General features: G+C 44.2%; 1 protein-coding gene across 3 annotated transcripts; it reads right to left on the bottom strand.

The window, feature by feature from the left end:
• Nucleotides 1–535: 535 nt before the first annotated feature.
• On the bottom strand, nucleotides 536–24,010 carry LOC112260682 (SUN domain-containing ossification factor). 3 transcript variants are annotated; one of them, XM_024435973.2, is made up of 22 exons: nucleotides 23,752–24,010; nucleotides 16,332–16,425; nucleotides 16,012–16,179; nucleotides 15,209–15,642; nucleotides 14,807–14,891; nucleotides 14,528–14,639; nucleotides 14,325–14,449; nucleotides 14,146–14,213; nucleotides 11,988–12,095; nucleotides 11,564–11,669; nucleotides 11,122–11,142; nucleotides 10,162–10,217; nucleotides 7,797–7,879; nucleotides 7,271–7,336; nucleotides 6,916–7,057; nucleotides 4,847–6,205; nucleotides 4,601–4,688; nucleotides 4,161–4,265; nucleotides 3,770–3,918; nucleotides 3,042–3,133; nucleotides 2,418–2,473; nucleotides 536–2,315 (listed from the first exon to the last, which is right to left on the bottom strand). In XM_024435973.2, the coding sequence occupies exons 1-22, from the start codon at nucleotides 23,811–23,813 to the stop codon at nucleotides 1,821–1,823; spliced, it is 4,074 nt and encodes a 1,357-aa protein (XP_024291741.1). In that variant the 5' UTR covers nucleotides 23,814–24,010; the 3' UTR covers nucleotides 536–1,820. The 3 variants fall into 3 exon arrangements, with proteins under 3 accessions (XP_024291741.1, XP_024291743.1, XP_024291742.1); XM_024435975.2 differs by having other exon boundaries at nucleotides 536–2,243; nucleotides 23,752–24,009; XM_024435974.2 differs by lacking the exon at nucleotides 11,122–11,142.
• Nucleotides 24,011–26,160: the final 2,150 nt, after the last annotated feature.

A 26,160-nucleotide genomic window follows, 5' to 3' on the forward strand; every position in this document is an offset into this window, starting at 1 on the left:
TCATGAAACATGGGCCCAACAGTTCACATGTTGCATTTATATTTTTGTTCAATAAAGGTGCAACCTGTCCATCCACCCACTAATGTCTGAGCTCTTCATTTTTGGGAAAACGATGGTCACATTTCTACTGTGGCATCCAGGTACTACACACTGAAATGTTACCGGCCTGCTGGCTGAAGAAAACACAGCTGCAGTCAAGTTCTTTTGCACAGTACTAGACTAGCTAGCTCTGTAAACAACACCTGTGATCCCAGGCTTCTTGTCAGCCAAAGATGGTGGATAAATTAAGATAGTTCACTTAGGCTGCTTACAATTGAACAAAATTAAAATAAATCCGTTCTGCTTAACAGGATGGTTCTCCCATAGACCCCAATGCAATAGGAGTTGGGTCTGGCCTGTTTAGTTCATTGACTGTAATGTAACCCCAAAAAATGAGGGTGTGGGCCATCTCGCTTCCGTCTCTGTCACCCAGATTAGAATGTCACTTCCGGGTCACAGCATTTTGGGGGAAATGTCTAAATAAAAGTCCCCAACGTAATAGTAGAAAAGTCTCAACCTGCATTTATTCATGATATGATAAATATATTAACGATTTATATTTAAGTGACATTTGCATGAAATTTCAAGTGTCCAACCATGGTACAATCTACGCACTCGTCCATAAATTACAAAACAAGTTCTAACAAAAAGCTAGGTCATAGCAGGTGTTGCTGGACTTTTACTGTGGTCAAATAGCTTTGATAGGGCCCATTTATCCCTAATATAATAAATTGTTTTCAACTTCAGAAAATGAGAACCAATCTTAAAACAGGAAAAACCTGCTGTTTCTATGAAATGAACATGGCTAGACCAGCAACCCACTAGTAAAAGCAAATTCTAACTTAGATTTTCCTTTCATGGAATTCTATTCCTTTAGCCCATCCTTGACATTGGCTATTATTTGTAGTTTTGATTGTTACATTGTGCACCTTTAAAGGAGAACTTCTTTTTTTTAAATTTTTTTACCAAATCTGTATTTTGAATGTAAATGGGATGTTATTGAAGTGCCCAGACATAATTGTTTTGCGATTCCACTTGTTTTTGATAAACTTACCCCAACCAGAGATAGACTTCCTCCTGCTCATTCTGCAGTGCCAGGGTGGGGATAAAGTAAAACAAAAGCTCTAAAATCACCCAAATACATCCTTTTAGAAATGGCACCGCTCTCACTATAGTGATGCAGGTCTTTAGATGTTGTACACATTACCTTTTGTCACACCAAACTTTATTGGAAACATATTTCATATTGTGCGACTCGAGAGAAATTTCTCCGTGTAGCCCGAGCATGCGCACCCAGAAAAGTATCATGGGCTACACGGAGAAATTTCTCTCGAGTCGCACAATATGAAATTTGGAAAATAAGCACAGATGGATCGGGGAAACTGCTTGAGTCGCACAAAATTAAATATAACATTGCAGATAAAGTTTGGAAAGACAATTTCAGAAGTTGCGTTTCTAAAATGACGTATTTAGGTGATTTTTTGGGGCTTTTGTTCATGTTTTATTCTAGAACATGCCATTTACATCCAAAACACAGATTTGGTTAAAAAAAAGTTAACTTATCTTGTCATTATTAACCTCATAACAAAGAGCCTGACAAAAGGTTTGACAGAGAACATGGACAGAACATAACATGCTGGTTAGGAGGTGGAAGAAGAGGGATTGTCTCATTTGTGTACTAGCCTAAAGCCTCCTATGTATACAGAGATAACAACAACCCTCCTTTCAGAGGATGAGTGTTCCAGAGTCTGAAGGAGGAGCAGTCTGTGTCAGATGGGACCTCAGAGCGCCATCACTCCCAGCCTCCCTGCAGCTAGCTCTTTTTCCCCCCCGATGAGGTCCTGCAGGGTAAGGATGGTGGGTGTAGCTTCGCTCCTGTCTCTCCGCGGGCCCTGCAGGAGATCCACGCGCCCAGGCTTGAAAGCCAGCTTCTCTGCCCTGCTCCTGGGCGGGGGCAGGCCGTCACAGAGGCGCGTGCAGGTGGCAGCAGCGAGGCCGCAGAAGGAGGGCTCGTCTGACTGGGAGGAGCCCTCGGAGCTTCCCTCAGAGGGGGGGTCCCTGAAGGCAGGGTGGCGGAGATGCCCCGTGTGGGGTAGAGGGTCTATGGTGCCACGGCCGTTATATATGGGCGCTCGGTTAGCAAGCAAAGGAGAACAGAAAGCAGTGCTCTTCAGGGTCTCCACGGTCTTCATCTTACTGCGTTTCTTCAGCAGAGAAGTGTTGGGGACAGAGAGTGGAAGGGTTGAGGAGAGAGATTTTATTTGTTGAGATTGGCGCTGAGGAGAGATCATGTTAATGATACAGTTATACATGATACAGTTTATATGTGAGAGAGTGTTGAGAATTTCCTTGAGATAGCGACACTGTTTCATCCATACCTTTTTATTAGCTGGTGGAAAATTTATTGGTTCAACAGTTTGCAGTGACTCTGCACCTGCAAGCACAAGGTGAAAATAGAAAGCAAATTATATTTTAAAAAACTGATTGTGAAACAATATTATAAAATCAGCCAAACAGCAACCACAAACCTTGCTCTCGAGAACCCAAGGCATTCTGCCTTATCCCAAGGGTTCTCAGCTATAAACACTGCTTACTGGTGGGACCATGTAAACTACAACCACAACACACAGGTGTTCGAGCATGCTAGATAGCTAATGAGCACAGTAGGTCGCCTCTGTCTTCCGTAAAAAAGCAATGTAACATGTAAATATGGCTGTGTGGAACCGTTAACACAGTTTCTTTTAATAAAGGAACGCATCTATCATATCAGCGAGAAATTGTGTTTCCAAAATCGTACCGCAAGCAATGTGTGTTATCAGTTTAAGACCGGGTGTCAGGGCTCTTAACAAAACTCCCCCAGCCAGAAGGTACCTTCATGAATAGACAGCAACTAAGGTGGATAGTGTCTATGAATGGGCTACCACAAACCTTGGAATGAGGAATCAGAAGGAAGTACACACTCCTCCACACACACATACAGACATAGTCATGAGTAAACTTGCCTTCAGTGGTAGGTAACTGGAAGGAATCAGAGTGCAGGAGAGGATATGAGGCTCGTCTCTTCAAGCTCATGTCTTCATATTCAGAGAACCGCCTGAGGGGAGGAGACAGGATGAATTAGACTCAGACTTAAAGTAACTGTCCAGTGAAAATCTCACTTTTAAAAGTTCATATTGTTAACTCATACCCAAATAATGTCCTATACTCGTATGTGGCAAAAGCATCAATTGGAGAAAAAAAAAAAAAAAACCACTTCAAAAACCCCACCTCAAACATGTATCTCAAATAGACCGTTTAAAAAATGCTTGATATTTCCTCAGAGGATGTTGCACTGGCCAATCAGAGGTCTTCTCGCGTGAATATCTTTAAAGACCGCTATACGCCCAGACCACTCCAACACAGAAAAGCTGCTTTTTAACATACTTAAAAAATTTAAAAAACATTTGGAAGGAAAACTATTTCACTCATATTGTAATTAATTATAGGTCATATTTCATAGAAACCTGGAAACACTGGACAGTTACTTTAAACCTGATGACACTTCATGTATGTCAACAATAATGTGCAGGTGAGTGTGTGGTGTCCCTTGGATGAGATGTGGTAACACCAATTGAAGGGTACCTATGTAAGGACTTCATTACACATTCGTAACCCATTCATAAGCAGTACATAATCACAACCCCTGGTGTTCCCCATAGTGGGACATAACAGAGGATGTGAGTGTAGATACCTCTCTGGGGAGCAGTAGCTGTAGGTTATAGGAGGGTCTGTGGAGGGAGGCTGCATGGCAGCCATGCGACAGTGCTGGAAACACAGCAGCAGGCCCAGGATCAAACACAACACCAGGCACAGCAGGAGGTAACTCTGCCTGTCTGTCACCTACAGAGACAGGGTCAAGTTAGCACACTGTAGCCATGTGCTGTGATTGGTAAGGGGTGTAAAGAAATATAGAATACATTTTACTGCTTCATTCCAGGGTTGGGTTCAAATTCATGTCAATTCAGATGGAAAACTTCCCTGTTGAAAAGCAATGAGGTTAACTGTTCTCCCACTGACTAAATTTAAATGTATTGACCCCAAACCTGCTGTATTCAATAGGGTAGAAATGATGTAGTATCTACCTGGCTCTGCAGCTGGCTGACTCTCACAGACAGGTTGAGCACCAGCTGTGTGACGTCCTCCAGTTGGCCCTGCAACGAATGGATGGACTCTGTCTGTCTCTGGTCCTATAGGGACAAAGGAAACTTTTGAGCTGACCAATCACACTCTCACAAGCCATATTCCCATACATTGCAAATGACACCCTCCCTGCAAATTTGAGTAACTAGATGACAAAATCTGTCATTCTGCCCCTGAACAAGGCAATTAACCCACTGTTCCTAGGCCATCCATGTAAATAAGAATTTGTTGTTAACTGACTTGCCTAGTTAAATAATGGTTAAAAAAATAAATAATTTAATGGCCAAAACTGTGCGATACCCGCCTGAGACTCCATCTTAAGATAGGCTACGCAGTATGTAACGTTCTAGACACACATTGTAGGTCCCCCTCCACTCCGCACCTGCTCCTCTGCCTTCCTGGATGTGTTCTGCAGTTTGATGATGGTTTGGTTGAAAGCCCTCTGCATCTCTTCCATCTGCCTTCGGTACCTTCAACAAAACACACAGAAGTATCAGCATCACCATCTAAACCTTCAATTGACTAACTCTAGTTCCAATAGGTCTGACAACTGACAGTTAATAAAACCAGCAGCATGGTGCTCAATGCTCAGCCAATGGCCATCCATGAATCGCTGAGGCCACCGTACCTCTGGCTGAGTTGCTCTAGATAGCGTCCGCTCAGCGACATGTTCATCTCCAGGGCCTTGATGCGGTTGTTGAGCCTCATGAACACAGACTCCTTCTGGCTGGTGGAGCCGTGCATCGGGTTCCCGTACCCCTGCTCCGTGGCGTTGTGGAGCTCTGCATAGAAGTCTAAAGGGGAAGGAGAGGGGGGCTGGAAGGAGGTGGGGCGAGGCAGCTGCTGCCCATTGCCATTGGGCGACGGGATGAAGACAATGTCCTCCACAAGCTCCGCCTCCCCCTTGGTTTCCGTGGCCACGGCCTGGCCATGGCCATGCGAGGGGGGCTCCGTCATGACCACGACGGGGACAGAGTTCTGCTCCTCGGGAGTAGTGTTGCCGCCGCCGGCACCCGCTGGTTTAAGTGGGGATCCCAGAGGCTGTTGCTGCTCTGTGGGGGTGGAGGTAGTGAGGAGGGGTGGGGGGAGTGGATCAGCCACATGTGGTTGGTGGATGACCGGGATGTTGTCTTGTTCTACAGGCTGGACTTCAGGACAGGGCCTCTCCTCTACAGGGGTTCCCCAGCTCTGCTCCACTGGGTCACTGGAGCTGGAGGTGGCGACAGTGGGAGGCTGCCTGATCTCCCCCTGCTGCACCTCCTGGCTTTTCTCTGCCCCAGTGATGGGGTGCTTCTGCCCAGGCAGGTCTTTGGATAAGGTGTGGAGTGGAGGTGCCACGGCAGGTGTGGGCCTGGCGGCAGAGCTGGAGGTGTCGGTGGAGCTGGGTCTGGGCAGGGTGGAGGTCTGGCTGGGCTCTAGGTGGGGCAGCTCCATACTGGGCTCTACCTCTTCCACTGCCTCAGTCTCAACCCATGGAAGGTGTGGTGGGGTGTCAGTGGGCCTGGCTTCTCTCTCCCCATGGGCAGAGCTGGGCTCTCTCTCCTGGGGGTGTTCCCCCTGAGTGTGTGAATGCTGGGGTGTCTGGGTGGGCGTGGGGGAGATGGGCAGCTGCTGTGACGGGGTGGTGGGGATGACTGGAGCTGGCGTAGCCTCTGGTTTCCTCTCCTGGCTGGTATAGTTTCTCTGAAAGGAACACTGGTGAACGAGGTACTCCTGGAGGGAGGCTGAGCAGGAGCAAGAAGAGGAGGAAGATGGGCCACAGTAGTCAAGGCTTTCTTGCTGTCGATGGCCAGGGCAACGGTGCTCCCCTCTCTCCCTCCCATCCTCTTCCTCCTCCAGCATGGTGACTATAGACTGGACCTCCTCCTCCTCTATAGGAGAGACTACCTGCTCCTCTTCAGTTACATGCTCTGGTTTGGGTTCCTCTGTGGTAGTGACATCAGGGTCCTCTAGTACTTCAGGCTGCTCCACCTCTACAGCGTCAGGCCTGAGAGCAGAGACAGAAACAGGGAGAAACAGGAAGAAAGAGACAGAAACAGGGAGAGAAAGACACGGAGAAAGAGAGACAGAAACAGGGAGAGAAAGACACAGAGAAAGAGAGACAGAAACAGGGAGAGAAAGACACAGAGAAAGAGAGACAGAAACAGGGAGAGAAAGACACAGAGAAAGAGAGACAGAAACAGGGAGAGAAAGACAGAGAAAGAGAGACAGAAACAGGGAGAGAAAGACACAGAGAAAGAGAGACAGAAACAGGGAGAGAAAGACACAGAGAAAGAGAGACAGAAACAGGGAGAGAAAGACACAGAGAAAGAGAGACAGAAACAGGGAGAGAAAGACACAGAGAAAGAGAGACAGAAACAGGGAGAGAAAGACACAGAGAAAGAGAGACAGAAACAGGGAGAGAAAGACACAGAGAAAGAGAGACAGGGACGTAAGCTATTACAGCTATAAAATACCAATAATGCACATCCAAGCACGGTAACCTGCTGGCCCTAACAGAAATGTGATTTATTATCATAGGAATTACAAACTATCCCATTTAGCTGACTTCTAATATACTCTGGTAAATACCATTGCCGTCAGACTTTAAAAAAGAAACACTTCAGCAGTTTAAATGACAAAATGTCTTCCATTACTGTAGATCTATATCAAGTGAAAGACTAAGTGAAAAAAAATGACTGGTTGGCTGGTACTTACACTGGGCTGAGGGTGGTGGTGGTGTCAGGGTCAGATGATGTAACGACAGTCAGGTTCACGGTCTGGCCTGAGAAGTTCCCTTCACCTGGTCCTCCCCCCAGCACGTTGACTTTAATGTTGTTCACCATGTTCAGAATGACGTCTGGAACAAGACAGCCCATGAGTGAATACTTGAAACCCTCCCCACATAGACGTCACAAAGGGTTTACAGACTCAGGTATGACAGATCTCATTTTTTCAATATTAAGAGGGGTGGGAACCCTGTGAGTCTCAAAGACACTTATACGCAGCATGAAACCATAGTTGTGTGACTGGTGTAATGGGATATTTATTTGGCTGTATGTGTCTAACTCACCCTTGGCTGATCCTATGAGGTCATTTGAAGCCTTGTCCTCTGCAGGAACGTATCCAGGAGGATAATCTGAAGGTCACACAAACACAGGAAAGATAACATCACACTCACCAGGAACAACATCCAAACAGTTCAAAGGTGAGAGGTACAAATGACATTAACCTGTGATGGGTTGGGATTCCTAAATGTTAAATATTGTGAATCATAAGTTCTACTAGAGACATGAGAGGTGCCATAGTCTAGAGTTAGAGGTTTCATAGTGTCCGTCAATTTCTTACTCTGATATTTACAACCTAACACCTGTATAAGGACTTTGTTGACATATTACATCTAGTCTCGTCATAAGGTGAACATGTTGCTGTGTACTTGTAACATGTTAATGTACATTGATGAATGCGTCATATCTTATCATGCATTCCCTGTCTGATACGTATGACCAGAGACATTTTATTTATATGTTTATGACCATGATGGTTGAGAGAATATTGACAAGTATTTCAGATAGTGCAGAAGAACAGGAGGCTCTCACCGAGGTCGTCATCCTGGTCGTCTGGTCTGTCCAGGGGGTCAGCGATCTCCTCATACTCCTCCACCATACTCGTTCCAAAAACCCTTCAACAGAAAGGAAGACATGTTATACTGTCTAGCAGTCACCAGAGGGCAGACAGAGATACACCAGGAGCCCAGTAATAACATAACAAATGATAGCTAAGACATCCTAAAATAAAAAGTTTAAACTCCTTAAATGTTTAAACTAACATCAAACTGAGAGTTAGCAAATACTATAAATGTGTGTTTAAGTCCCACAAGAATACAATGAGCCCGTATGGTCCCTAGTTGTACATTAAGTTCCAGCTGTCTTTTTGTTTTACAACTATTAATGCCTCTGTAGGAGAAAAAAGCATGTTAAGCGAGTGGCTAGCTGTACTTTTTGAAGACAAAATGTCCTGCAAACTCTGACAGCCAGAGCTGCCTCCCAGTGCCCCTGACACAAGGCAGCTTCAAGAGAGAGAGATCAGTTCAACACTAGCAGCTCCAGATGCAAGACTGGTGAGGGGCGACATGGGGTAAACTTATCAGTTGTCAAACTGAATGTATTCAACTGAAATGTGTCTTCCGCATTTAACCCAACCCCTCTGAACCACCTTAAATCGACATCCATATCTTTGGCGCCCAGGGAACAGTGGGTTAACTGCCTTGCTCAGGGGCAGAACAACATAATTTTACCTTGTTAACTCGGGGATTCGATCCAGCAACCTTCCGGTTACTGGCCCAAAGCACTAACCACAAGGCTACCTGCCGCCTCACACTCGTACACTATTATACAGTGCCTTCAGAAAGTATTCAGACTCTTCACTTTTTCACGTTACAGCCTTATTCTAAAATGTATTATTGTGTGTAGATGAGGGGGAAAAACTATACCCCATAATGACAAAAAAACGTTTTTACATTTTAGCAAAATGTATTTTTATTTTATTTACATAAGCATACATAAGCATTCAGATCCCTTTCTCAGTACTTTGTTGTAGAACAGTGATTACAGCCTCGAGTCTTCTTGGGTATGACGCTACAAGCTTGGTACACCTGTATTTGGAGAGTTTATCCAATTCTTCTGTGCAAATCCCCTTAAGCTCTGTCAGGTTGGATGGGGAGCGTCGCTGCACAGCTATTCTCAGGTGTTTCCAGAGATCTGAGTTCGATCGGGTTCAAGTCTGGGATCTGGCTGGGCCACTCAAGGACATTCAGAGACTTGTCCCGAAGCCACTCCTGCATTGTCTTGGCTGTGTGCTTAGGATAATTGTCCTGTTGGAAGGTGAACCTTCACCCCAGTCTGAGGTCCTGAGCGCTCTGGAACAGGTTTTCATCAAGGATCGCTCTGTACTTTGCTCCGTTCTTCTTTCTCGATCCCAGTCCCTGCTGCTGAAAAACATCCCCACAGTATGATGCTACCACCACCATGCTTCACCAGGTGCCAGGTTTCTTCTACAGAGTTCAATCTTAGCTTCTTCAGACCAGAAATTCTTGTTTCTCATGGTCTGAGAGTCCTTCAGGTGCCTTTTGGCAAACTCCAAGTGGGCTGTCATGTGCCTTTTATTGAGGAGTGGCTTACGTCTGTCCACTCTACCATAAAGGCCTGATTGGTGGAGTGCTGCAGAAATGGTTGTCCTTCTGGAAGGTTCTCCCATCTCTCCAGAGGAACTCTGTCAGAGTGACCATTGGGTTCTTGGTCATCTCCCTGACCAAGGACCTTCTCCCCCAATTGATCAGTTTGGCCGGGCGGCCAAACTTCTTCCACTTAAGAATGATGGAGGCCACTATGTTCTTGGGGTCTTCAATGCTGCAGAAATGTTTTGGTACCCTTCCCCAGATCTGTGCCGAAACAAAATCCTGTCTCGGAGCTCTACGGACAATTCCTTCAACCTCATGGCTTGGTTTTTGCTCTGACATGCACTGTCCACTGTGGGACCTTATATAGACAGGTGTGTGCCTTTCCAAATAATGTCAAATCAATTGAATTTAACACAGGTAAACTCCATTCAAGTTGTAGAAACATCTCAAGGATGATCAATGGAAACGGGATGCACCTAAGCTCAATTTCGAGTCTCATAGCAAAGTGTCTAAATACTTATGTAAATAAGGTATTTCTGTTTATTATTTCTAAAAACCTGTTTTTGCTTTGTCATTAGGGGGTATTCTGTTCTGTATTCTTTTTTTGATCCATTTCAGAATAAGGCTGTGATGTAACAAAATGTGGAAAAAGTTGAGGGGTCTGAATACTTTCCGAATTGGCAAATACCTGTTTATTCAGTAAATTGATGTATCTTTTCTGGGGGTTTTCTTAATGGCTGTAAAAAAACGTCCATTAACTAAATGTTTTTCCATTCATTGCCTACCTTATGAGACTAAGGGGGCAGAAGTGTTCAGATCCATGGTGAGAGACCAGCTCCACCTGCGATGAAACACAGACATAATTTACATCCAGGAGACAGGCATTAGTGCATGGTGGGACTGTTCTACACTGTCAGTGATAATAATCATGTTGCAATATGAACACTTGGCAAAGCTATGATTTGGCCAGTGGTTAAATTGTTATTGAAATCGTGTGACAAATAGTCAAATTCAAGTTAGTTGTTGTTAACATTGATGATTGTCTGGCTGGTCAGCGACAAGCTATTACAGGCACTTTGAAGCTGTGATGAACCGCCTTGTCCTACACACTTAAAGACACTAAATGCAACGATTCCAAATGTGTTTCTCTGATGTTCATTAAGAAGTCAAGATTTCAGTCAAGGGAATATGGTTTGATGTGGTAGTTAGATGTTTATCACCCATGAGACACCATAGCAGCAAAGTCAGTATTCCTTCCTCAAATTAGTCTGAATGAATCTAAGATGAAAAAGGCAAGTGAGCATTGTCGAACTCAAAATCCAACCCTCAAGTAATACAGTTACAGACGAGACAGACTTAATGAACAAAAGTAATCCTATTTATACTTTGTAGTGAACTTTGACACTAAAATAAATGTTTCTGACTCATATCGATGCCACGTAGGCTGTTTTCTATCAGAGGAGTTGCCCTTTAAAGAATGGGCTACTCCACAGTCAAAATATCTACTGTCAAAATGACATGGTATTCTCATGACTGACATGACTAGATTAATTATAATGATTAGAGATATGTTCAGTGGCTTTATCTAGATAGAAGGATTATTTGCTACCTGGCCTAGTGTAAGCTGGTGCTGATCAGTTAGCAAGATTCTCCTACTGTTAGCATTGTAACACTAAAGCCCTTCCCTTCAACCCTCTACATGCTCCTCCACAGACCAACCACCTCTAAGATATAAATAGGCTAACCTTTATGTACTTGGTGAACATCTGAAGCAGGAGAAACAAAGGAAGAGAAACAAGTAATTACAAGAAGCATACATGCATTTAAAATAGGACCAATGAATGAATGCTGGTTCCTGTTCCGCTCTTCAGAGAAGAGGTACAGAAGCATCAGTTTAAAGACGAGAAAGGCTCCAATGTTTTGTACATTTGTAAAACATTACTCTAGAATGAGAGTACCAGCACAAACACACAAACAGCCCAGAGCGGGATTTGAGTTTGACCCACTTGTGAAGGAGAGGGCCATAACAGAGTAAAGAGGGGGCTACTGTAATCTTGATTTTATTTGTAATTAATCAAGTACTCCCATTGAAGTCAGAATACCTCTTCCCAAGAGAGACCTGGATGACTAGAATGGGAGTAAAGGAGGGGGTAGATAACAGAAGGTGCAGGAGAATGCCATACACACCTTTACATATTTGGCGTACAGGTGCTCGTCCAGAGGGAAACTCTGAACAGTGCGCTCCTCCCGAGCATGAAAAGTGCCCAGCTTCACCCACTTGTTGGTCGGGTACCTGAGGGAGAATCATCCAACAACACTCAACATCATTCAACCTATTGTTCAACCCTTATTAGTGCAGTAGTACTGATTATTTTAGTAACATGTATGATGTTCATCATCAAATGACAGTTTGAAAGATATCAAATCAAGATATTCCCATTGTGGTTGTGTTCATAAAGCACCAAGAAGAAGAAAACTGACTGAAACAGGGAGAGACTATATGAACTTGTCCAATAACAGCAAATTTTCATTTCAGTTTTTAAATGGTTTAAAACATTTTTCCATGCATGCCTTAATGAACATGCCCCAGATCTATGGCTAAAAATCAAACCTGTCACTGATGGAGACCAGGAAGTCTTTGGGTGTGGAGGAGAAGAGCTCAAAGTTAGCAATGTCCAACTGCTTCACCTGGATGGGATCGCACAGCTCGATGATGAACCTGAGAGAGAGAGAGAAGGGGCGAGAGAGAGAGAGAAAGAGAGAGAGCGAAGGGGTGAGAGAGAGAAGTGGCGAGAGAGAAGGGGCGAGAGAGAGAAGGAGTGAGAGAGAAAGAGCGCGAGAGAGAGAGAGAGAGAGAGAAAAGGGGCGAGAGAAAGAGAGAGAGAGAGAGAGAGAGAGAAGGGGCGAGAGAAAGAGAGAGAGAAGGAGCGAGAGAGAGAGAGAGAGGGGTCGAGAGAGAGAAGGGGCGAGAGAGAGGAGGGGCGAGAGAGCGAGAGAGAGAGAAGGGACGAGTGAGAGAAGGGGCGAGAGAGAAAGAGAGAGAGAGAGAAGGGGCGAGAGAGAGAGAGAGCGAGAGAGAGAAAGAGAGAAGGGGCGAGAGAGAGAAGGGGCGAGAAAGAGAGAAGGGGCGAGAGAAGAGAGAAGGGGCGAGAAAGAGAGAAGGGGCGAGAAAGAGAGAAGAGAAGAGAGAGAGAGAGAAGGGGCGGGCGAGAGAAAGAGAGAAGGGGGCAAGAGAGAGAATGGGAGAGAAGGGGCAAGAGAGGGCGAGAGAAGGGGGAGAGAGAAAGAAGGGGAGAGAGAGAGAATGGGCGAGAGAAGGGGCAAGAGAGAGAGTCGAGAGAAGGGGCAAGAGAGAGAGTCGAGAGAAGGGGCGAGAGAGAGTCGAGAGAAGGGGCGAGAGAGTGTCATGGAATAATCAGAATTTATTGGTAACATATGTAAGATGTTTTATATTCATCAAATGTGTGTAAATTACTTCTCATCAAGAATGTTATTTTTGTATAATACTGTGGCAGGGTTTGCAGTTATCTGTTCTATGTCAAGACTAAGTTGCATGGGCCGCAGAGAGGGGAGAGGTCAAAGTGTCATCATGTGTAAACATATCTTTTGCTCCACTGTGTGTGTATCAGTCACTCCCTACTTTTCCCATCGGGGAAAAGGAGGATGGCAGTGTCTGGAATCATTCTCATGCTCCCTTTTATCTTAACCTATAGCCTCATTCTCCTCTCCGTGAGTTTGTCCAGGATTGGTTGTATTTAGAATTGGTTGTATCTAAATCACAATTTGATATATGCCTGTTGATATGGAGGGTTGGTTTATGGTTCTGGGGTTTGAGTAGGGAGACAAAGTTGAACGATTTATTATGTCTATGCTGTCTGACTATGTGTGATCTTTGCTATAAAGGATCCCATTTTGCCATTGTGTGGGGACTCTCAACTTTTCATTAGAGATACTGAACTGTTGAAAGTCAAAAAGCTATTGCAATATGGAGGGGGCTCTCAGAGAATTCATTGAGAGACACTGAATTACCTGAGAGTCACAGGATTGTGATAGAGCTCATATAATTAAAGATGGACTTTAATAACTAACTCTGACTTGTGTGTGTGTGGTTTGCTCCCATGATTTGGTAAATAGAGGAAATTTCCACGACAAGAGAGAGCGAGAGAAGGGGTGAGAGAGAGAGCGAGAGAAGGGGCGAGAGACAGAGTTGAGAGAAGGGGCGAGAGAGAGTCGAGAGAAGGGGCGAGAGAGAGAGCGAGAGAAGGGGCGAGAGAGAGAGTCGAGAGAAGGGGCGAGAGAGAGAGCGAGAGAAGGGGCGAGAGAGAGAGCGAGAGAAGGGGCGAGAGAGAGAGTCGAGAGAAGGGGCGAGAGAGAGAGCGAGAGAAGGGGCAAGAGAGAGAGTCGAGAGAAGGGGCGAGAGAGAGAATCGAGAGAAGGGGCGAGAGAGAGAGTCGAGAGAAGGGGCGAGAGAGAGAGCGAGAGAAGGGGCGAGAGAGAGAGTCGAGAGAAGAGAGAGCGAGAGAAGAGAGAGAGTCGAGAGAAGGGGCGAGAGAGAGAGCGAGAGAAGGGGCGAGAGAGAGAGCGAGAGAAGGGGCGAGAGAGAGAGCGAGAGAAGGGGCGAGAGAGAGAGTCGAGAGAAGGGGCGAGAGAGAGTCGAGAGAAGGGGCAAGAGAGAGAGCGAGAGAAGGGGCGAGAGACAGAGTCGAGAGAAGGGGCGAGAGAGAGCGAGAGAAGGGGCGAGGGATCTCCAAACGCACGCACACACTCACCAGATCTTGTTGCTGCAGGGGTTTAACATGTAATGATCCATGCTCTCCATTAATATGGCTGAAGTACTCTGACAGAAAACAAGATCCTTCCATCAATATATGCAAAGCTAGCTATTAAAATCAGTTGTATCAACTGAATATATAGATGGGTTTGGAGGGTGACAGTTTGAAATAGATACCTTAGCCTCTGGGTTAGAACCCAGGATCTTGGCGCCACACTCCACTGAGGCATAGTTGTTGAAGTTCTTCTGCACCTTCTTTACAGCGTGGGAGCCGCCGTTGGTGGAGATGTGAGTGGCCAGAGCTATGAAGAGAGATACAGTTTTATATCAAAACCAGTGAGTGAGTGAGTGTGTGAGATAAGGAACACCATCTATCTTACTGTTCTCCTTCTCCATAATTTTCTTCTTCCACTCGTCAAAGGTGGGGATGTCCTCCGCATCCTTGGTTGCCACATTAGGATCCTTCTCTGTGGCGATGTGTGAGCTCAAGCCCTGGCAACAGCAGTCAACAGTACATCAGACTCAGTTCAAATACTTACTTCAATCATCATATACTCAAGTATTTAAGCTGGGCTTAATTAAGCTTGGAGTTTGCACTTTTGGGACTATAAGCATCAGAAAACATTATTTCTATGCAACAAATGTTGGTGTATCTCTACCCGTTCTTTCAACATGTGGGAGGTGTTGTCGGTCTTGGTGCCTTTTCCTTGAGCGTTGTTAAGTTTCTCCAGGACAACAGGAAGACTTCAGAGGGAGACAATAGAAAGAGAGCCTACATTCAAACACTGGTAAAAGCAACTGGGGTCGAACCTGAGCCTCCTGTGCGCCACTTGACTGTGTTAGCCATTGTGCTAAAGCCATTAGCTCTCAAGGAGCGAACACAAGTTCAGGCCTCAGGTAAGGTTAGAGCGTTTTCACATATGAAATTCAATTCCCTGGTTTGGTTTCCTGGATCGTTTGTGAGAATTCTACAAAATACTTTTTGCTTTCACAAGACTTGAAAATAAGCATTTCAGGAAAAGATTTGCGAGATGTACATTCTACATTCCAAGTCACAATACCTGGGACTCTGGTCCTGGATGTTGGAGCCGCTACTCAGGCAGGTCCAGGATTCATCAAAGGGGTTGGTTTCTCCAGCTTCACAGTCGTCTGTGGCAAGATCAGTATCGCTGAATTCCGCTACAGGGACATCAGACAAAGTATCCTCTGGTACACTAGAGGATGAGCCATGGGGCATGGAGGGGTCTTCAGTGATGGGGTTGAGGGCAGAGGATAGAGGGAATAGGTCAGAGGTGGGTGTTGGCTGCAGCTCTTGGGTGACAACGGGCTCTGGAGGTGGCTGCTCGGCCTCTGGTTCTGCTGTCTCTGGTTCTGCTGTCTCTGGCTCGGCCTCTGGTTCTGCTGTCTCTGGCTTGGCCTCTGGTTCTGCTGTCTCTGGCTCGGCCTCTGGTTCTGCTGTCTCTGGCTCCTTCTCAGAATCCTCCAGGTCCAACGTCTGGAAAACATTATCACTGCACTGTCAGTAAAAGACCAAACTTAATATTGATGGTCCACGGCAACCATCCACCTGCCTGTGCAGTATGTGTTTTATGATACAAAGATTTCAGGAACAATCAATAGGTTTGGTCAATAAGTCTGGTGGATGGTATGCAAGTCTCAATCTGCTCTTGAACTAAAGAAATAGACATCTGCTTCACATACAGTAAGAAAGCCAGAGTGGAGTAGTTCTTCAGGTCTACTTCTTATGATTCATCACTGCAGAACCTTATGATTCATCACTGCAGAACCTGTACCTTTTGGACCCCAGGAAGAGTAGATCTCAATTCTAACAGCAAAATGGGGATCCAAATAAAAACATAAGTACCTGAACATGCTCCTTGTTCTCCACCTCAGTGCTTGGAGTCCCCGCCCCCTCCTCCTCTGCTAGGCCCCGCTGCTGTGTCTCCACCTCCTCTCCCTCTGGCAGCACCTCCTCTTCAGATAGGTGCTGGACATACTGTGACCCCCAGCCATCCTCTAACTGAACAACACCCTGACGGACCGGAAGTGAACATTAGTTGTCGTATCCAACATTAAAGAAACAGGTATCATATCAACAAGAGAGTTGTTGATATGTTATACTAGGTATGTAACAAAAGGCATGACTGAAACGTATGGTCCAAACAGGTGAAGCAGGTGATGTACCTTGTGATGGGACCTGTCGCCAGGATCTTCCTTCAGACTCTGGGTCTGAGCCTCTGGGGGTTGCTCTGTGCAGCTAACATATTTAGTGGGGTGCCTGAGATAACATAGGATAAGACATCAGTGTTATTGATTTAGGCATGGGGGCCACAGAGTGAGAGTGAGAGCAATGGGAATAGTGGATTTGGAATTTCAGTTTACTTCCTGAATTTAGATTAAATTGACCCTAATGCTATTAAGGTGTGGAAATATACTGTAACCTAGTGTCACTATGTTTACCGTTCCAACAAGTACAAGCCTTGAATCAATGAAGGAATCATAGTCAAACAGAGGGAGCTGCTTCCCAGCAGTTTCAGAGCTGAAAGAGGCGACATGGGAATGCCTAGGTGTCTGACAGTGTCTCTCTCTCACAGTGTATCTTATCACTGTGGGGGGCAGGCCAGGCTGGAGGTGGGAGGTCAAAGTCAAAACCTTATGCCATGTGGCTGCACAGGGAAAATTAAAAAGTGCATGCCACTGTCTGCTGACAGTCTGACAGTGTGTCAAGGAAATGGACAAGTCAATGTCACAGCTGTCTTGTGAATCTTGGCACGGGACAACAGAGATCGCTGGTCATGGCAAGGCTTTAAATAAGTCCACTCACAACAATGTCACATTTCTACTGGGGACAGAGGTCATTGTGTTAAGCTGCAGTGTCAAACAGCTGCACCACTAACGTGGCCTTGTCTAGCAGTGAATTTATAGGGCAAGTAGTCTAATGTGCTTGGCCACTGGAGTCTGGTAAGACACAAATAATATAGGTTGTAGGGTGTTTAACTTTTAATTCAGATCCAACAGCCTTAATGTAACCTCTAAGGAGCCATGGTGTTTTCGTTGGACGAGAAATTATGTATTAGAGTGTGTGGCCACTTTAACAATAGGCAGTAGAAAGAAACTAGGCAGTAAAGCAAAAGTAGGCCTACTTGCCAAATATACTGCAGTAAAATGTAATGTAATCAACACCATAAGCCTAGCATACATCCCTACAAGAGTGAGGAATTTGAATTATGAGTTGTAGTTAGAATGAGTAGTAGTACTTAGGGTTGGGCGGTATCCAGATTTTCATACCGTTTCTGTACCATACCAGGGTATATGGTATTACCGGAAGTGCACACAAGGGGAGCTATACAAATAAAAGAAAAAATGATATACAGTACCAGTCAAGTTTGGACACACCTACTCATTCATTGCTGCTCAGCCCCTCCTGTACTCCCTGTTCACCCACGACCGCGTGGCCATGCACACCTCCAACTCAATCAGAAAGTTTGCAGACGACAACAGTAGTAGGCTTGATTACCAAGAACGACAAGACAGCCTATAGGGAGGAGATGAGGGCACTCGGAGTGCAGTGTCAGGAAAACAACCTCTCACTCAACGTCAACAAAACAAAGGAGATGATCGTGGACTTCGGGAAACAGCAAAGGGAGCACCCCCTATGCAAATGGATGGGACAGCAGTGGAGAAGGTGGAAAGTTTTAAGTTCCTCGGCATACACATCACAGACAAACTGAAATGGTCCACCCACACAGACAGTGTGGTGAAAAGGGCGCAACAGGACCTCTTCAACCTCAGGAGGCTGAAGAAATTTGGCTTGTTACTTAAAACCCTCAAACTTTTACAGATGCACAATTGAGAGCATCCTGTCGGGCTGCATCACCGCCTGGTATGGCAACTGCACCGCCCATAACCACAGGGCTCTCCAGAGGGTGGTGCGGTCTGCACAACGCAGGCAAAATACCTGCCCTCCAGGACACCTATAGCACAGGAAGGCCAAAAAGATCATCAAGGAAAACAACCACCCGAGCCACTGCCTGTTCACCCCGCTACCATCCAGAAGGCGAGGTCAGTACAGGTGCATCAAAGCTGGGACCGAGACAGAAGCTATTTATCAATCTCAAGGCCATCAGACTGTTAAACAGCCCTCACTAGCGCAAAGAGGTTACTGCCTACATACAGACTTGAAATCATTGGCCACTTTAATAAATGCATCACTAGTCACTTTAATAATACCACTTTAATAAATGTTTACATATCTTGCATTACTCATCTCATATGTATATACTGTATTGTATACCATCTTGCCTATGCTGCTCGGTCATTGCTCATCCATATACAGCTCTGGGAAAAATGAAGAGACCACTGCAAAATTATCCATTTCTCTAGTTTGACTATTTATTGGTACGTGTTTGGGTAAAATGAAATTTTTTATTTTATTCTATAACCCACTGACAACATTTCTCCCAAATTCCAAATAAAAAATATTGTCATTTAGAGCATTTATTTGCAGAAAATGACAACGGGTCAAAATAACTAAAAAGATGCGGTGTTGTCAGACCTCGAATAATGCAAAGAAAATAAGTTCATATTCATTTTTAAACACAATACTAATGTTTTAACTTAGGAAGAGTTCAGAAATCAGTATTTGGTGGAATAAGCCTGATACCAGCCTTGCTGAAGCACCCCCAGGTCATCACCGTTCCTCCACCAAATTTCACAGTTGGTGCAATACCTGGAGAGGCCTACAAGTCAGTGTCTCGCACCCACTGTGAAATTTGGTGGAGGATTGGTGATGATCTGGGGGTGCTTCAGCAAGGCTGGAATCGGGCAGATTTGTCTTTGTGAAGGACATATGAATCAAGCCACGTACAAGGTTGTCCTGGAAGAAAAGTTGCTTCTGCTCTGACAATGTTCCCCAACTCTGAAAATTGGTTTTTCCAGTAGGACAATGCTCCATGCCACACAGCCAGGTCAATCAAGGTGTGGATGTAGGACCTCCAGATCAAGACCCTGTCATGGCCAGCCCAATCTCCAGACCTGAACCCCATTGAAAACCTCTGGAATGTGATCAAGAGGAAGATGGATGGTCACAAGCATCAAACAAAGCCGAGCTGCTTGAATTTTTGCATCAGGAGTGACAAAGGCACCCAACATCAATGTGAAAAGACTGGTGGAGAACATGCCAAGATACATGAAAGATGTTGGGTTTCTGCCAGACAGCGTTTTCCTTGATGGCCAAAAAGCTCAATTTTAGTCTCATCTGAACAGAGTACCTTCTTCCATATGTTTGGGGAGTCTCCCACATGCCTTTTGGCAAACACCAAACGTGTTGGCTTATTTTTTTCTTTAAGCAATGTTTTTTTTCTGGACACTTTTCCGTAAAGTCCAGCTCTGTTGAGCATACGACTTAAAGTGGTCCTGTGGACAGATATTCCAATCTCTGCTGTGGAGCTTTGCAGCTCCGTCAGGGTTATCTTTGGTCTCTTTGTTGCCTCTCTGATTAATGCCCTCCTTGCCTGGCCAGTGGGTTTTGGTGGGCAGCCCTCTTGGCAGGTTTGTTGTGGTGCCATGTTCTTTCAATGTTTTTATAATGGATTTAATGGTGCTCCGCGGGATGTTCAAAGTTTCTGATATTTTTTTATACCCCAACCCTGATCTGTACTTCTCCGCAACTATGTCCCTGACCTGTTTGGAGAGCTCCTTGGTCTTCATGGTGCCGCTTGCTTGGTGGTGCCCCTTGTTTAGTGGTGTTGCAGACTCTGGGGCCTTTCAGAACAGGTGTATATATACTGAGATCATGTGACAGATCATGTGACACTTAGATTGCACACAAGTGGACTTTATTGAACTAATTATGTGACTTACACATATAAATGCACCACTTTTCAGTTAAAAAAAAAAAACAAGTTATTTTTTTCATTTCACTTCACCAATTTGGACTATTTTGTGTATGTCCATTACATGAAAAACAAATAAAAATCCATTTAAATTACAGGTTGTAATGAAACAAATTAGGAAAACTGCCAAGAGGGTGAATACTTTTGCAAGGCACTGTATATTCTTATTCCATTCCTTTACTTTACTTAGATTTGTGTGTATTAGGTAGTTGTGGAATTGTTAGATTACTTGTTAGATATTGCTGCAGTGTCGGAACTAGAAGCATTTCGCTACACTAGCAATAACATCTGCTAACCATGTGTATGTGACCGATAAAATGTGATTTGATTTTTGAAGGATTTTTCTTTATTTTTACTATTTTCTACATTGTGAATAATATTGAACGCATCCAAAACTATGAAATAACACACATGGAATCATGTAGTAACAAAAAATGTGTTAAAATCAAAACACATTTTATATTTGAGATTCTTAAAAAGTAGCCACCCTTTGCCTTGATGACAGCTTTGCACACTCTTGGCATTCTCTCAACAGCTTCACCTGGAATTCTTTTCCAACAGTCTTGAAGCAGTTCCCACATATGCTGAGAACATGTTGCCTGCTTTTCCTTGTGGTCCAACTCATCAAACCATCTCAATTGGGTTGAGGTCAGGTGATTGTGGAGGCCAGGTCATCTGATGCAGCCCTCCATCACTCTCCTTGGTCAAATAGCACTTACACAGCCTGGAGGTGTGTTGGGTCATTGTCCTGTTGAAAAGCAAATGATAGTCCTACTAAGTGAAAACCAGATGGGATGGCGTATCGCTGCAGAATGCTGGCTAAGTGTGCCTTGAATTCTAAATAAATCACAGTGTCACCAGCAAAGCACCCCCACACCATCACACCTCCTCCTCCATGCTTCACGGTGGGAACCACACATGCAGAGATCATCCGTTCACCTACTCTGTGTGTCACAAAGACATTGCGGTTGGAACCAAAAATCTCAAATTTGGACTCATCAGACCAAAGGACAGATTTCCAACAGTCTAATGTCCATTGCCCATGATTCTCTTCTTCATATTGGTGTCCTTTAGTAGTGGTTTCTTTGCAGTAATTCGACCATGAAGGCCTGATTCACTGAACCTGTTGAGATGTGTCTCGTGACTTTAACTCTGTGAAGCATTTATTTGGGCTGCAATCTGAGATGCAGTTAACTCTACTGAACGTGTCCTCTGCAGCAAAGGTAACTCTGGGTCTTCCTTTCCTGTGGCGGTCCTCATGAGAGCCAGTTTCATCATAGTGCTTGATGGTTTTTGCGACTGCAATTAAAGAAACTTTCAAAGTTCTTGAAATTTTCCGGATTGACTGACCTTCATGTCTTAAAAGTAATGATGGACTGTCGTTTCTCGTTGCTTATTTGAGCTGTTTTTTTTTTTACCAAATAGGGCTATCTTCTGCATACCACCCCTACCTTGTCACAACACAACGGATTGCCTCAAATGCATTAAGAAGGAAAGAAATTCCACAAATCAAGACACACCTGTTAATTGAAATGCATTCCAGATGACTACCTCATGAAGTTGGTTGAGAGAATGCCAAGAGTGTGCAAAGCTGTCAACAAGGCAAAGGGTGGCTACTTTAAAGAATCTCAAATGTAAAATATATTTTGATTTTAACACTTTTTTGTTACTACATGATTCCAAATGTTATTTCATAGTTTTGATGTCAAAAACCAAAACTTAAGAATGGGAAGCAAAGAAATATACAGCTTCTTATACTTGCTTTCAATGACAATGACACATTTATAACTCAGAATTCTATGTGAATTTGGTCTGGTCTCCAAAAAAGTTAGATATTGCAGTTTTTACTTGTAGTTTGTTATAAGCAGTGGCATAGCACGCACCCCCCCTGTAGTAACAGTATTGAAAATCATACCATCGGTATACGGTATAAATGGTATATCGCCCAAGCCTAATAGTACTACCGGTAGTTTCAGCAAGAATCAACTGTGGGCGGACATAATATGATCATGTGAATACAGGGACCAGTGTTAGATGGCAGATTTTGGCTCAATTCCCTCTAACAACACATGAGAAACAAGATAAGGGAGTAGCAGCCTAACTGGCACATTCTATGACTCATTTACAGTGATACACCCAAGGTGTGATTGTGACTGAGCACTCTTCCCTGAGCATAAACACACCCTCCGCCTGAAGTGGACTCTCCACTCTTGAATCCTTGAAGGGAAGTGAACAAGTGCACACTTCAGGATAAAGGGCAGATTATTGGTACATTGAGAAAATTAGATTTGCATCCAGGGGTGGGACTGTCAATAATACTCCTTCATGCCTGAGTAGAATTAAGGAGGGGTAGCCTCCAACACTGCAGTCTGAGGAAAGAGATAGCCATGAACATGCCATATCATAGCAGTACAAAGTTCAGGGGGAGGTTTACACATCACATTTCACCTAACTAGGTACTTTCCAGATGCTTAGCTCATTAATGAGTTTCCACTACAAAATTACAGCCTAGGCCAGGTACATTTTAAAGTAAACTCAGCGAGATGACGTTGCAACGAGCAGCACCCCAAATGAGCACGATGCAAGACTACTCTCACACAGTATCTGTGCATGTGCACTGCACGCTTCTACAACTTGATAGCTACGGGAACAAAATAACAGAAGTTAGCCTTGCGCTTCAACACTCTTAGTTGTGGAAATGAAGGGTTGCCTTATTGCCGATTTGTTTTTTTACTGATAACAACCAATATACAAATAATTCCAGTAGTCTGCTATGTCTAGTTCGTCCCGTGTGTAGGTGTAAATAGCTAGCCTATTTTTCGGGCAAGTGATCATTTTCTGGCAACCCAAAAATACTCCTCACTTGCCCAATGCCATGGCCGAGTGCCTTTCAGACCTTAATGTCAATCCCTGCACTACTGTGTTTACTTTGTGCATGCAACATCATCTCGCTGAGCCGGACTAGTGCTACACTTTGAAAAATGTAAGGGCCAAGAAGCATCACTTTCCTCGAAAGGACTTCAGGCCATTGGAATTTCTGTCTGAGCATCAATGCAGCATTCATGTGTGCCATTACAGTAAACCTGGTGCATTCTTCTCCATTAAGCCTATCCTAGATTCTCATCACCTCTGGATGGAGCCTTTGAACTTTGGTGATGAAGGATTTTACAGCCAGGGGTCAGGACCTAAAAGCAGCGAACCTGCTAGCTGAGTGACTAAATAGGCTGTAAATCCTTAACTATCAGGTGAGGGTAAAATGTATTATGTGACTAACAGAACATATTAGAAATCAATACAGGCCGTGCAACAACTCAGCAATAGTGTGTTATTTAACCTACCCTATTTAGTATGATAGAGATATTATGTAACTAGTTAAGTTACTATTAGGGTCCTATACTCCACTTTCTGGTGATGGGGGCAGGCTGAGGCAATACGATATGAATTGTTAAAATACAAACTGCATTTGTCTGAGCTAGCCAACGCTACTGGCGAACACTAGCTAGCGAGCTAACGTTCGCTATCTAACAACTCTGAGCTACACCAGTAGGTAACTTAGCTAGCTAGATAACTAGCTAACCTGGCTTGCCGTGGTTCTCGTTAATATAGCATCTATTCCAACATGTTTTGGCTAACGAGATGCTATAGTTATCTAGTGAGGTAAAACACATACCTTGTTATGAAAATAAAAGTACCGTAGAGCTAAAACTTACCAACACAGTAATAACACAAGTAGGCACGCTGACATAACTCGCCACAATCTCTTCTTCATCATCCTCCCGCAGGGTTCAACATTATCACCGTCTACCTACACATGTATCAATACTGTGGTTATTCAACAGTTGTATGTTTTAACTCAACGTGAATGTCTAACTTCTACTACAAGTTACAGGTCCGACACCTAACTTCTAGTTTCCTGAAAGTGGTGTTGTGTTGAACTGTTGGCTCCTGTCAAATCCACTGGAGCAGGAGACCTTGCGTTCCGCCAACGCGATAGCTGTGTCATCCGCCGCGTCCCCGGCTCTGTCCAATGAAAACGCAGCAACGCTGTTGCGCAGTAATGTTAGTAGAAATGTGGTGTACCAGTGTGTCGCTGTCAAATCCCCATACTCTGATTTTGAACTATGATACAAATGAGTGTAAAATGTGACAGTTAAAAAAACATTTTGTTGTTGAGTACTATATAGGGGAATGGACCTTTACAGGAAATTGGCAAATGACTAATTGATGAGTTGGAAGTATTCTTTGAAAATACTCCTTGTATAGCTTTATTCTTGTGCATCCATTGAACTCTGTATCTTTGGGAAAGAGCTTGTAAGTCAGCATTCCACTGTAAGGTCTACCTACACCTGTTGTATTCAGTGCATGTGACAAATACAATTTGATTTGAGCTTTTTTTTTTTAAGCGTCTGTGTTTGTATTTATTAAGGATCCCCATTAGCTGATGCCAAGGCAGCAGCTACGCTTCCTGGGGTCCAGCAAAATTAAGACAGTTAACTTTAAAAACATTACAATACATTTCACAACACCTTAAGTGTGTGCCCACAGGCCAGCCACTACTCTACTACCACATTATCTACAACACAAAACCCATGTGTATGTGTGTATAATGTGTATGTTATCATGAGTGTGTGTGTGTGTGTGTGTGTGTTTGTGCCTGTGTGTGTCTCTTCACAGTCCCCGCTGTTCCATAAGGTGTATTTTTATCTTCTTTTTTTTTCAATCAGATTTTATTGCTTGCATGGGTTACTTGATGTGGAATAGATTTCCATGTAGTCATGGCTCTATGTAGTACTGTGTGCCTCCCATAGTCTGTTCTGGACTTGGAGACTGTGAAGAGAACTCCGGTGGCATGTCTTGTGGGGTATGCATGGGTGTCTGAGCTGTGTGTTGGTAGTTTAAACAGACAGCTCGGTGCATTCAACATGTCAATACTTCTCACAAAAAAAGAGTAGTGATGAAGTCAATCTCTCCTCTACTTTAAACCGAGAGAGATTGACGTGCATATTATTAATGTTAGCTCTCCATGTACAGTACCAGTCAAAAGTTTGGACACAGCTACTCATTCCAGGGTTTTTATTTATTTGTACTATTTTCTACATTGTAGAATAATAGTTAAGACATCAAAACTATCAAATGTAGAATCACGTAGTAACCAAAAAAGTGTTAAACAAATCAAATATTTTATATTAGAGATTATTCAAGGTAGCCACCCTGTGCCTTGATGACAGCTTTGCACACTCTTGGCATTCTCTCAACCAGCTTCTCCTCCTGGAATGCATTTTAATTAACAGGTGTGCCAGTTGTGTTGTGTCCAGGTAGGGGTGGTATTCAGAAGATAGCCCTATTTGGTAAAATACCAAGTCTATATTATGGCAAGAACAGCTCAAAATAAGCTAAGATAAAGTCAATCTGAAAAATGTAAAAACTTTGAAAGTTTCTTCAAGTGCAGTCGCAAAAACCATCAAGCGCTATGATGAAACTGGCTCTCATGAGGACAGTCACATGAAAGGAAGACCCAGAGTTACCTCTGTTTTAGAGAATAAGTTCATTAGAGTTAACTGCACCTCAGATTGCAGCCCAAATAAATGCTTCGCAGAGTTCATGTAACAGATACATCTCAGCATCAACTGTTCAAAGGAGACAGCGTGAATCAGGCCTAATGGTCGAATTTCTGTAAAAAAAGATAAAAAAAGAAGAGACTTGCTTGGTCCAAGAAACACGAGCAATGAACATTAGACATTAGACCGGTGGAAATCTGTCCTTCGGTCTGATGAGTCCAATTTTGAGATATTTGGATCCAACCGCCGTGTCTTTGTGAGACGCAGAGTAGGTGAACGGATGATCTCCGCATGTGTGGTTCCCACCATGAAGCATGGAAGAGGTGGTGTGATGGTGTAGGGGGGCTTTGCTGGTGAACGTGTCAGGGATTTATTTAGAATTCAAGGCATACTTAACCAGCATGGCTACCACAGCATTCTGCAGCAATATGCCTTCCCATCTGGTTTGCGTTTAGTGGGTGTAACGTAGACACTGGAGTTGAGAAGCAGGTGCAGGTGGTAAGTTTAATATGACAAATAACATGGAACGATCCAACGTAGGAGTAGCGTCTAGACATGAAT

This window comes from Oncorhynchus tshawytscha, linkage group LG10, assembly GCF_018296145.1.
Source record: "Oncorhynchus tshawytscha isolate Ot180627B linkage group LG10, Otsh_v2.0, whole genome shotgun sequence".
NCBI lineage: Eukaryota > Metazoa > Chordata > Actinopteri > Salmoniformes > Salmonidae > Oncorhynchus > Oncorhynchus tshawytscha.

Bases quoted from the DNA above. Each gene is read 5' to 3' on its own strand.
- LOC112260682 (XM_024435973.2), bottom strand. From the start codon at position 23,813: ATGATGAAGAAGAGATTGTGGCGAGTTATGTCAGCGTGCCTACTTGTG. The intron at 3,134-3,769 runs GTATCTACACTC...TCCTCCCCTCAG, and splicing joins AGCTACTGCTCCCCAGAGAG to GCGGTTCTCTGAATATGAAG. The intron at 2,474-3,041 runs GCAAGTTTACTC...TTGTGCTTGCAG, and splicing joins CCAGTTACCTACCACTGAAG to GTGCAGAGTCACTGCAAACT.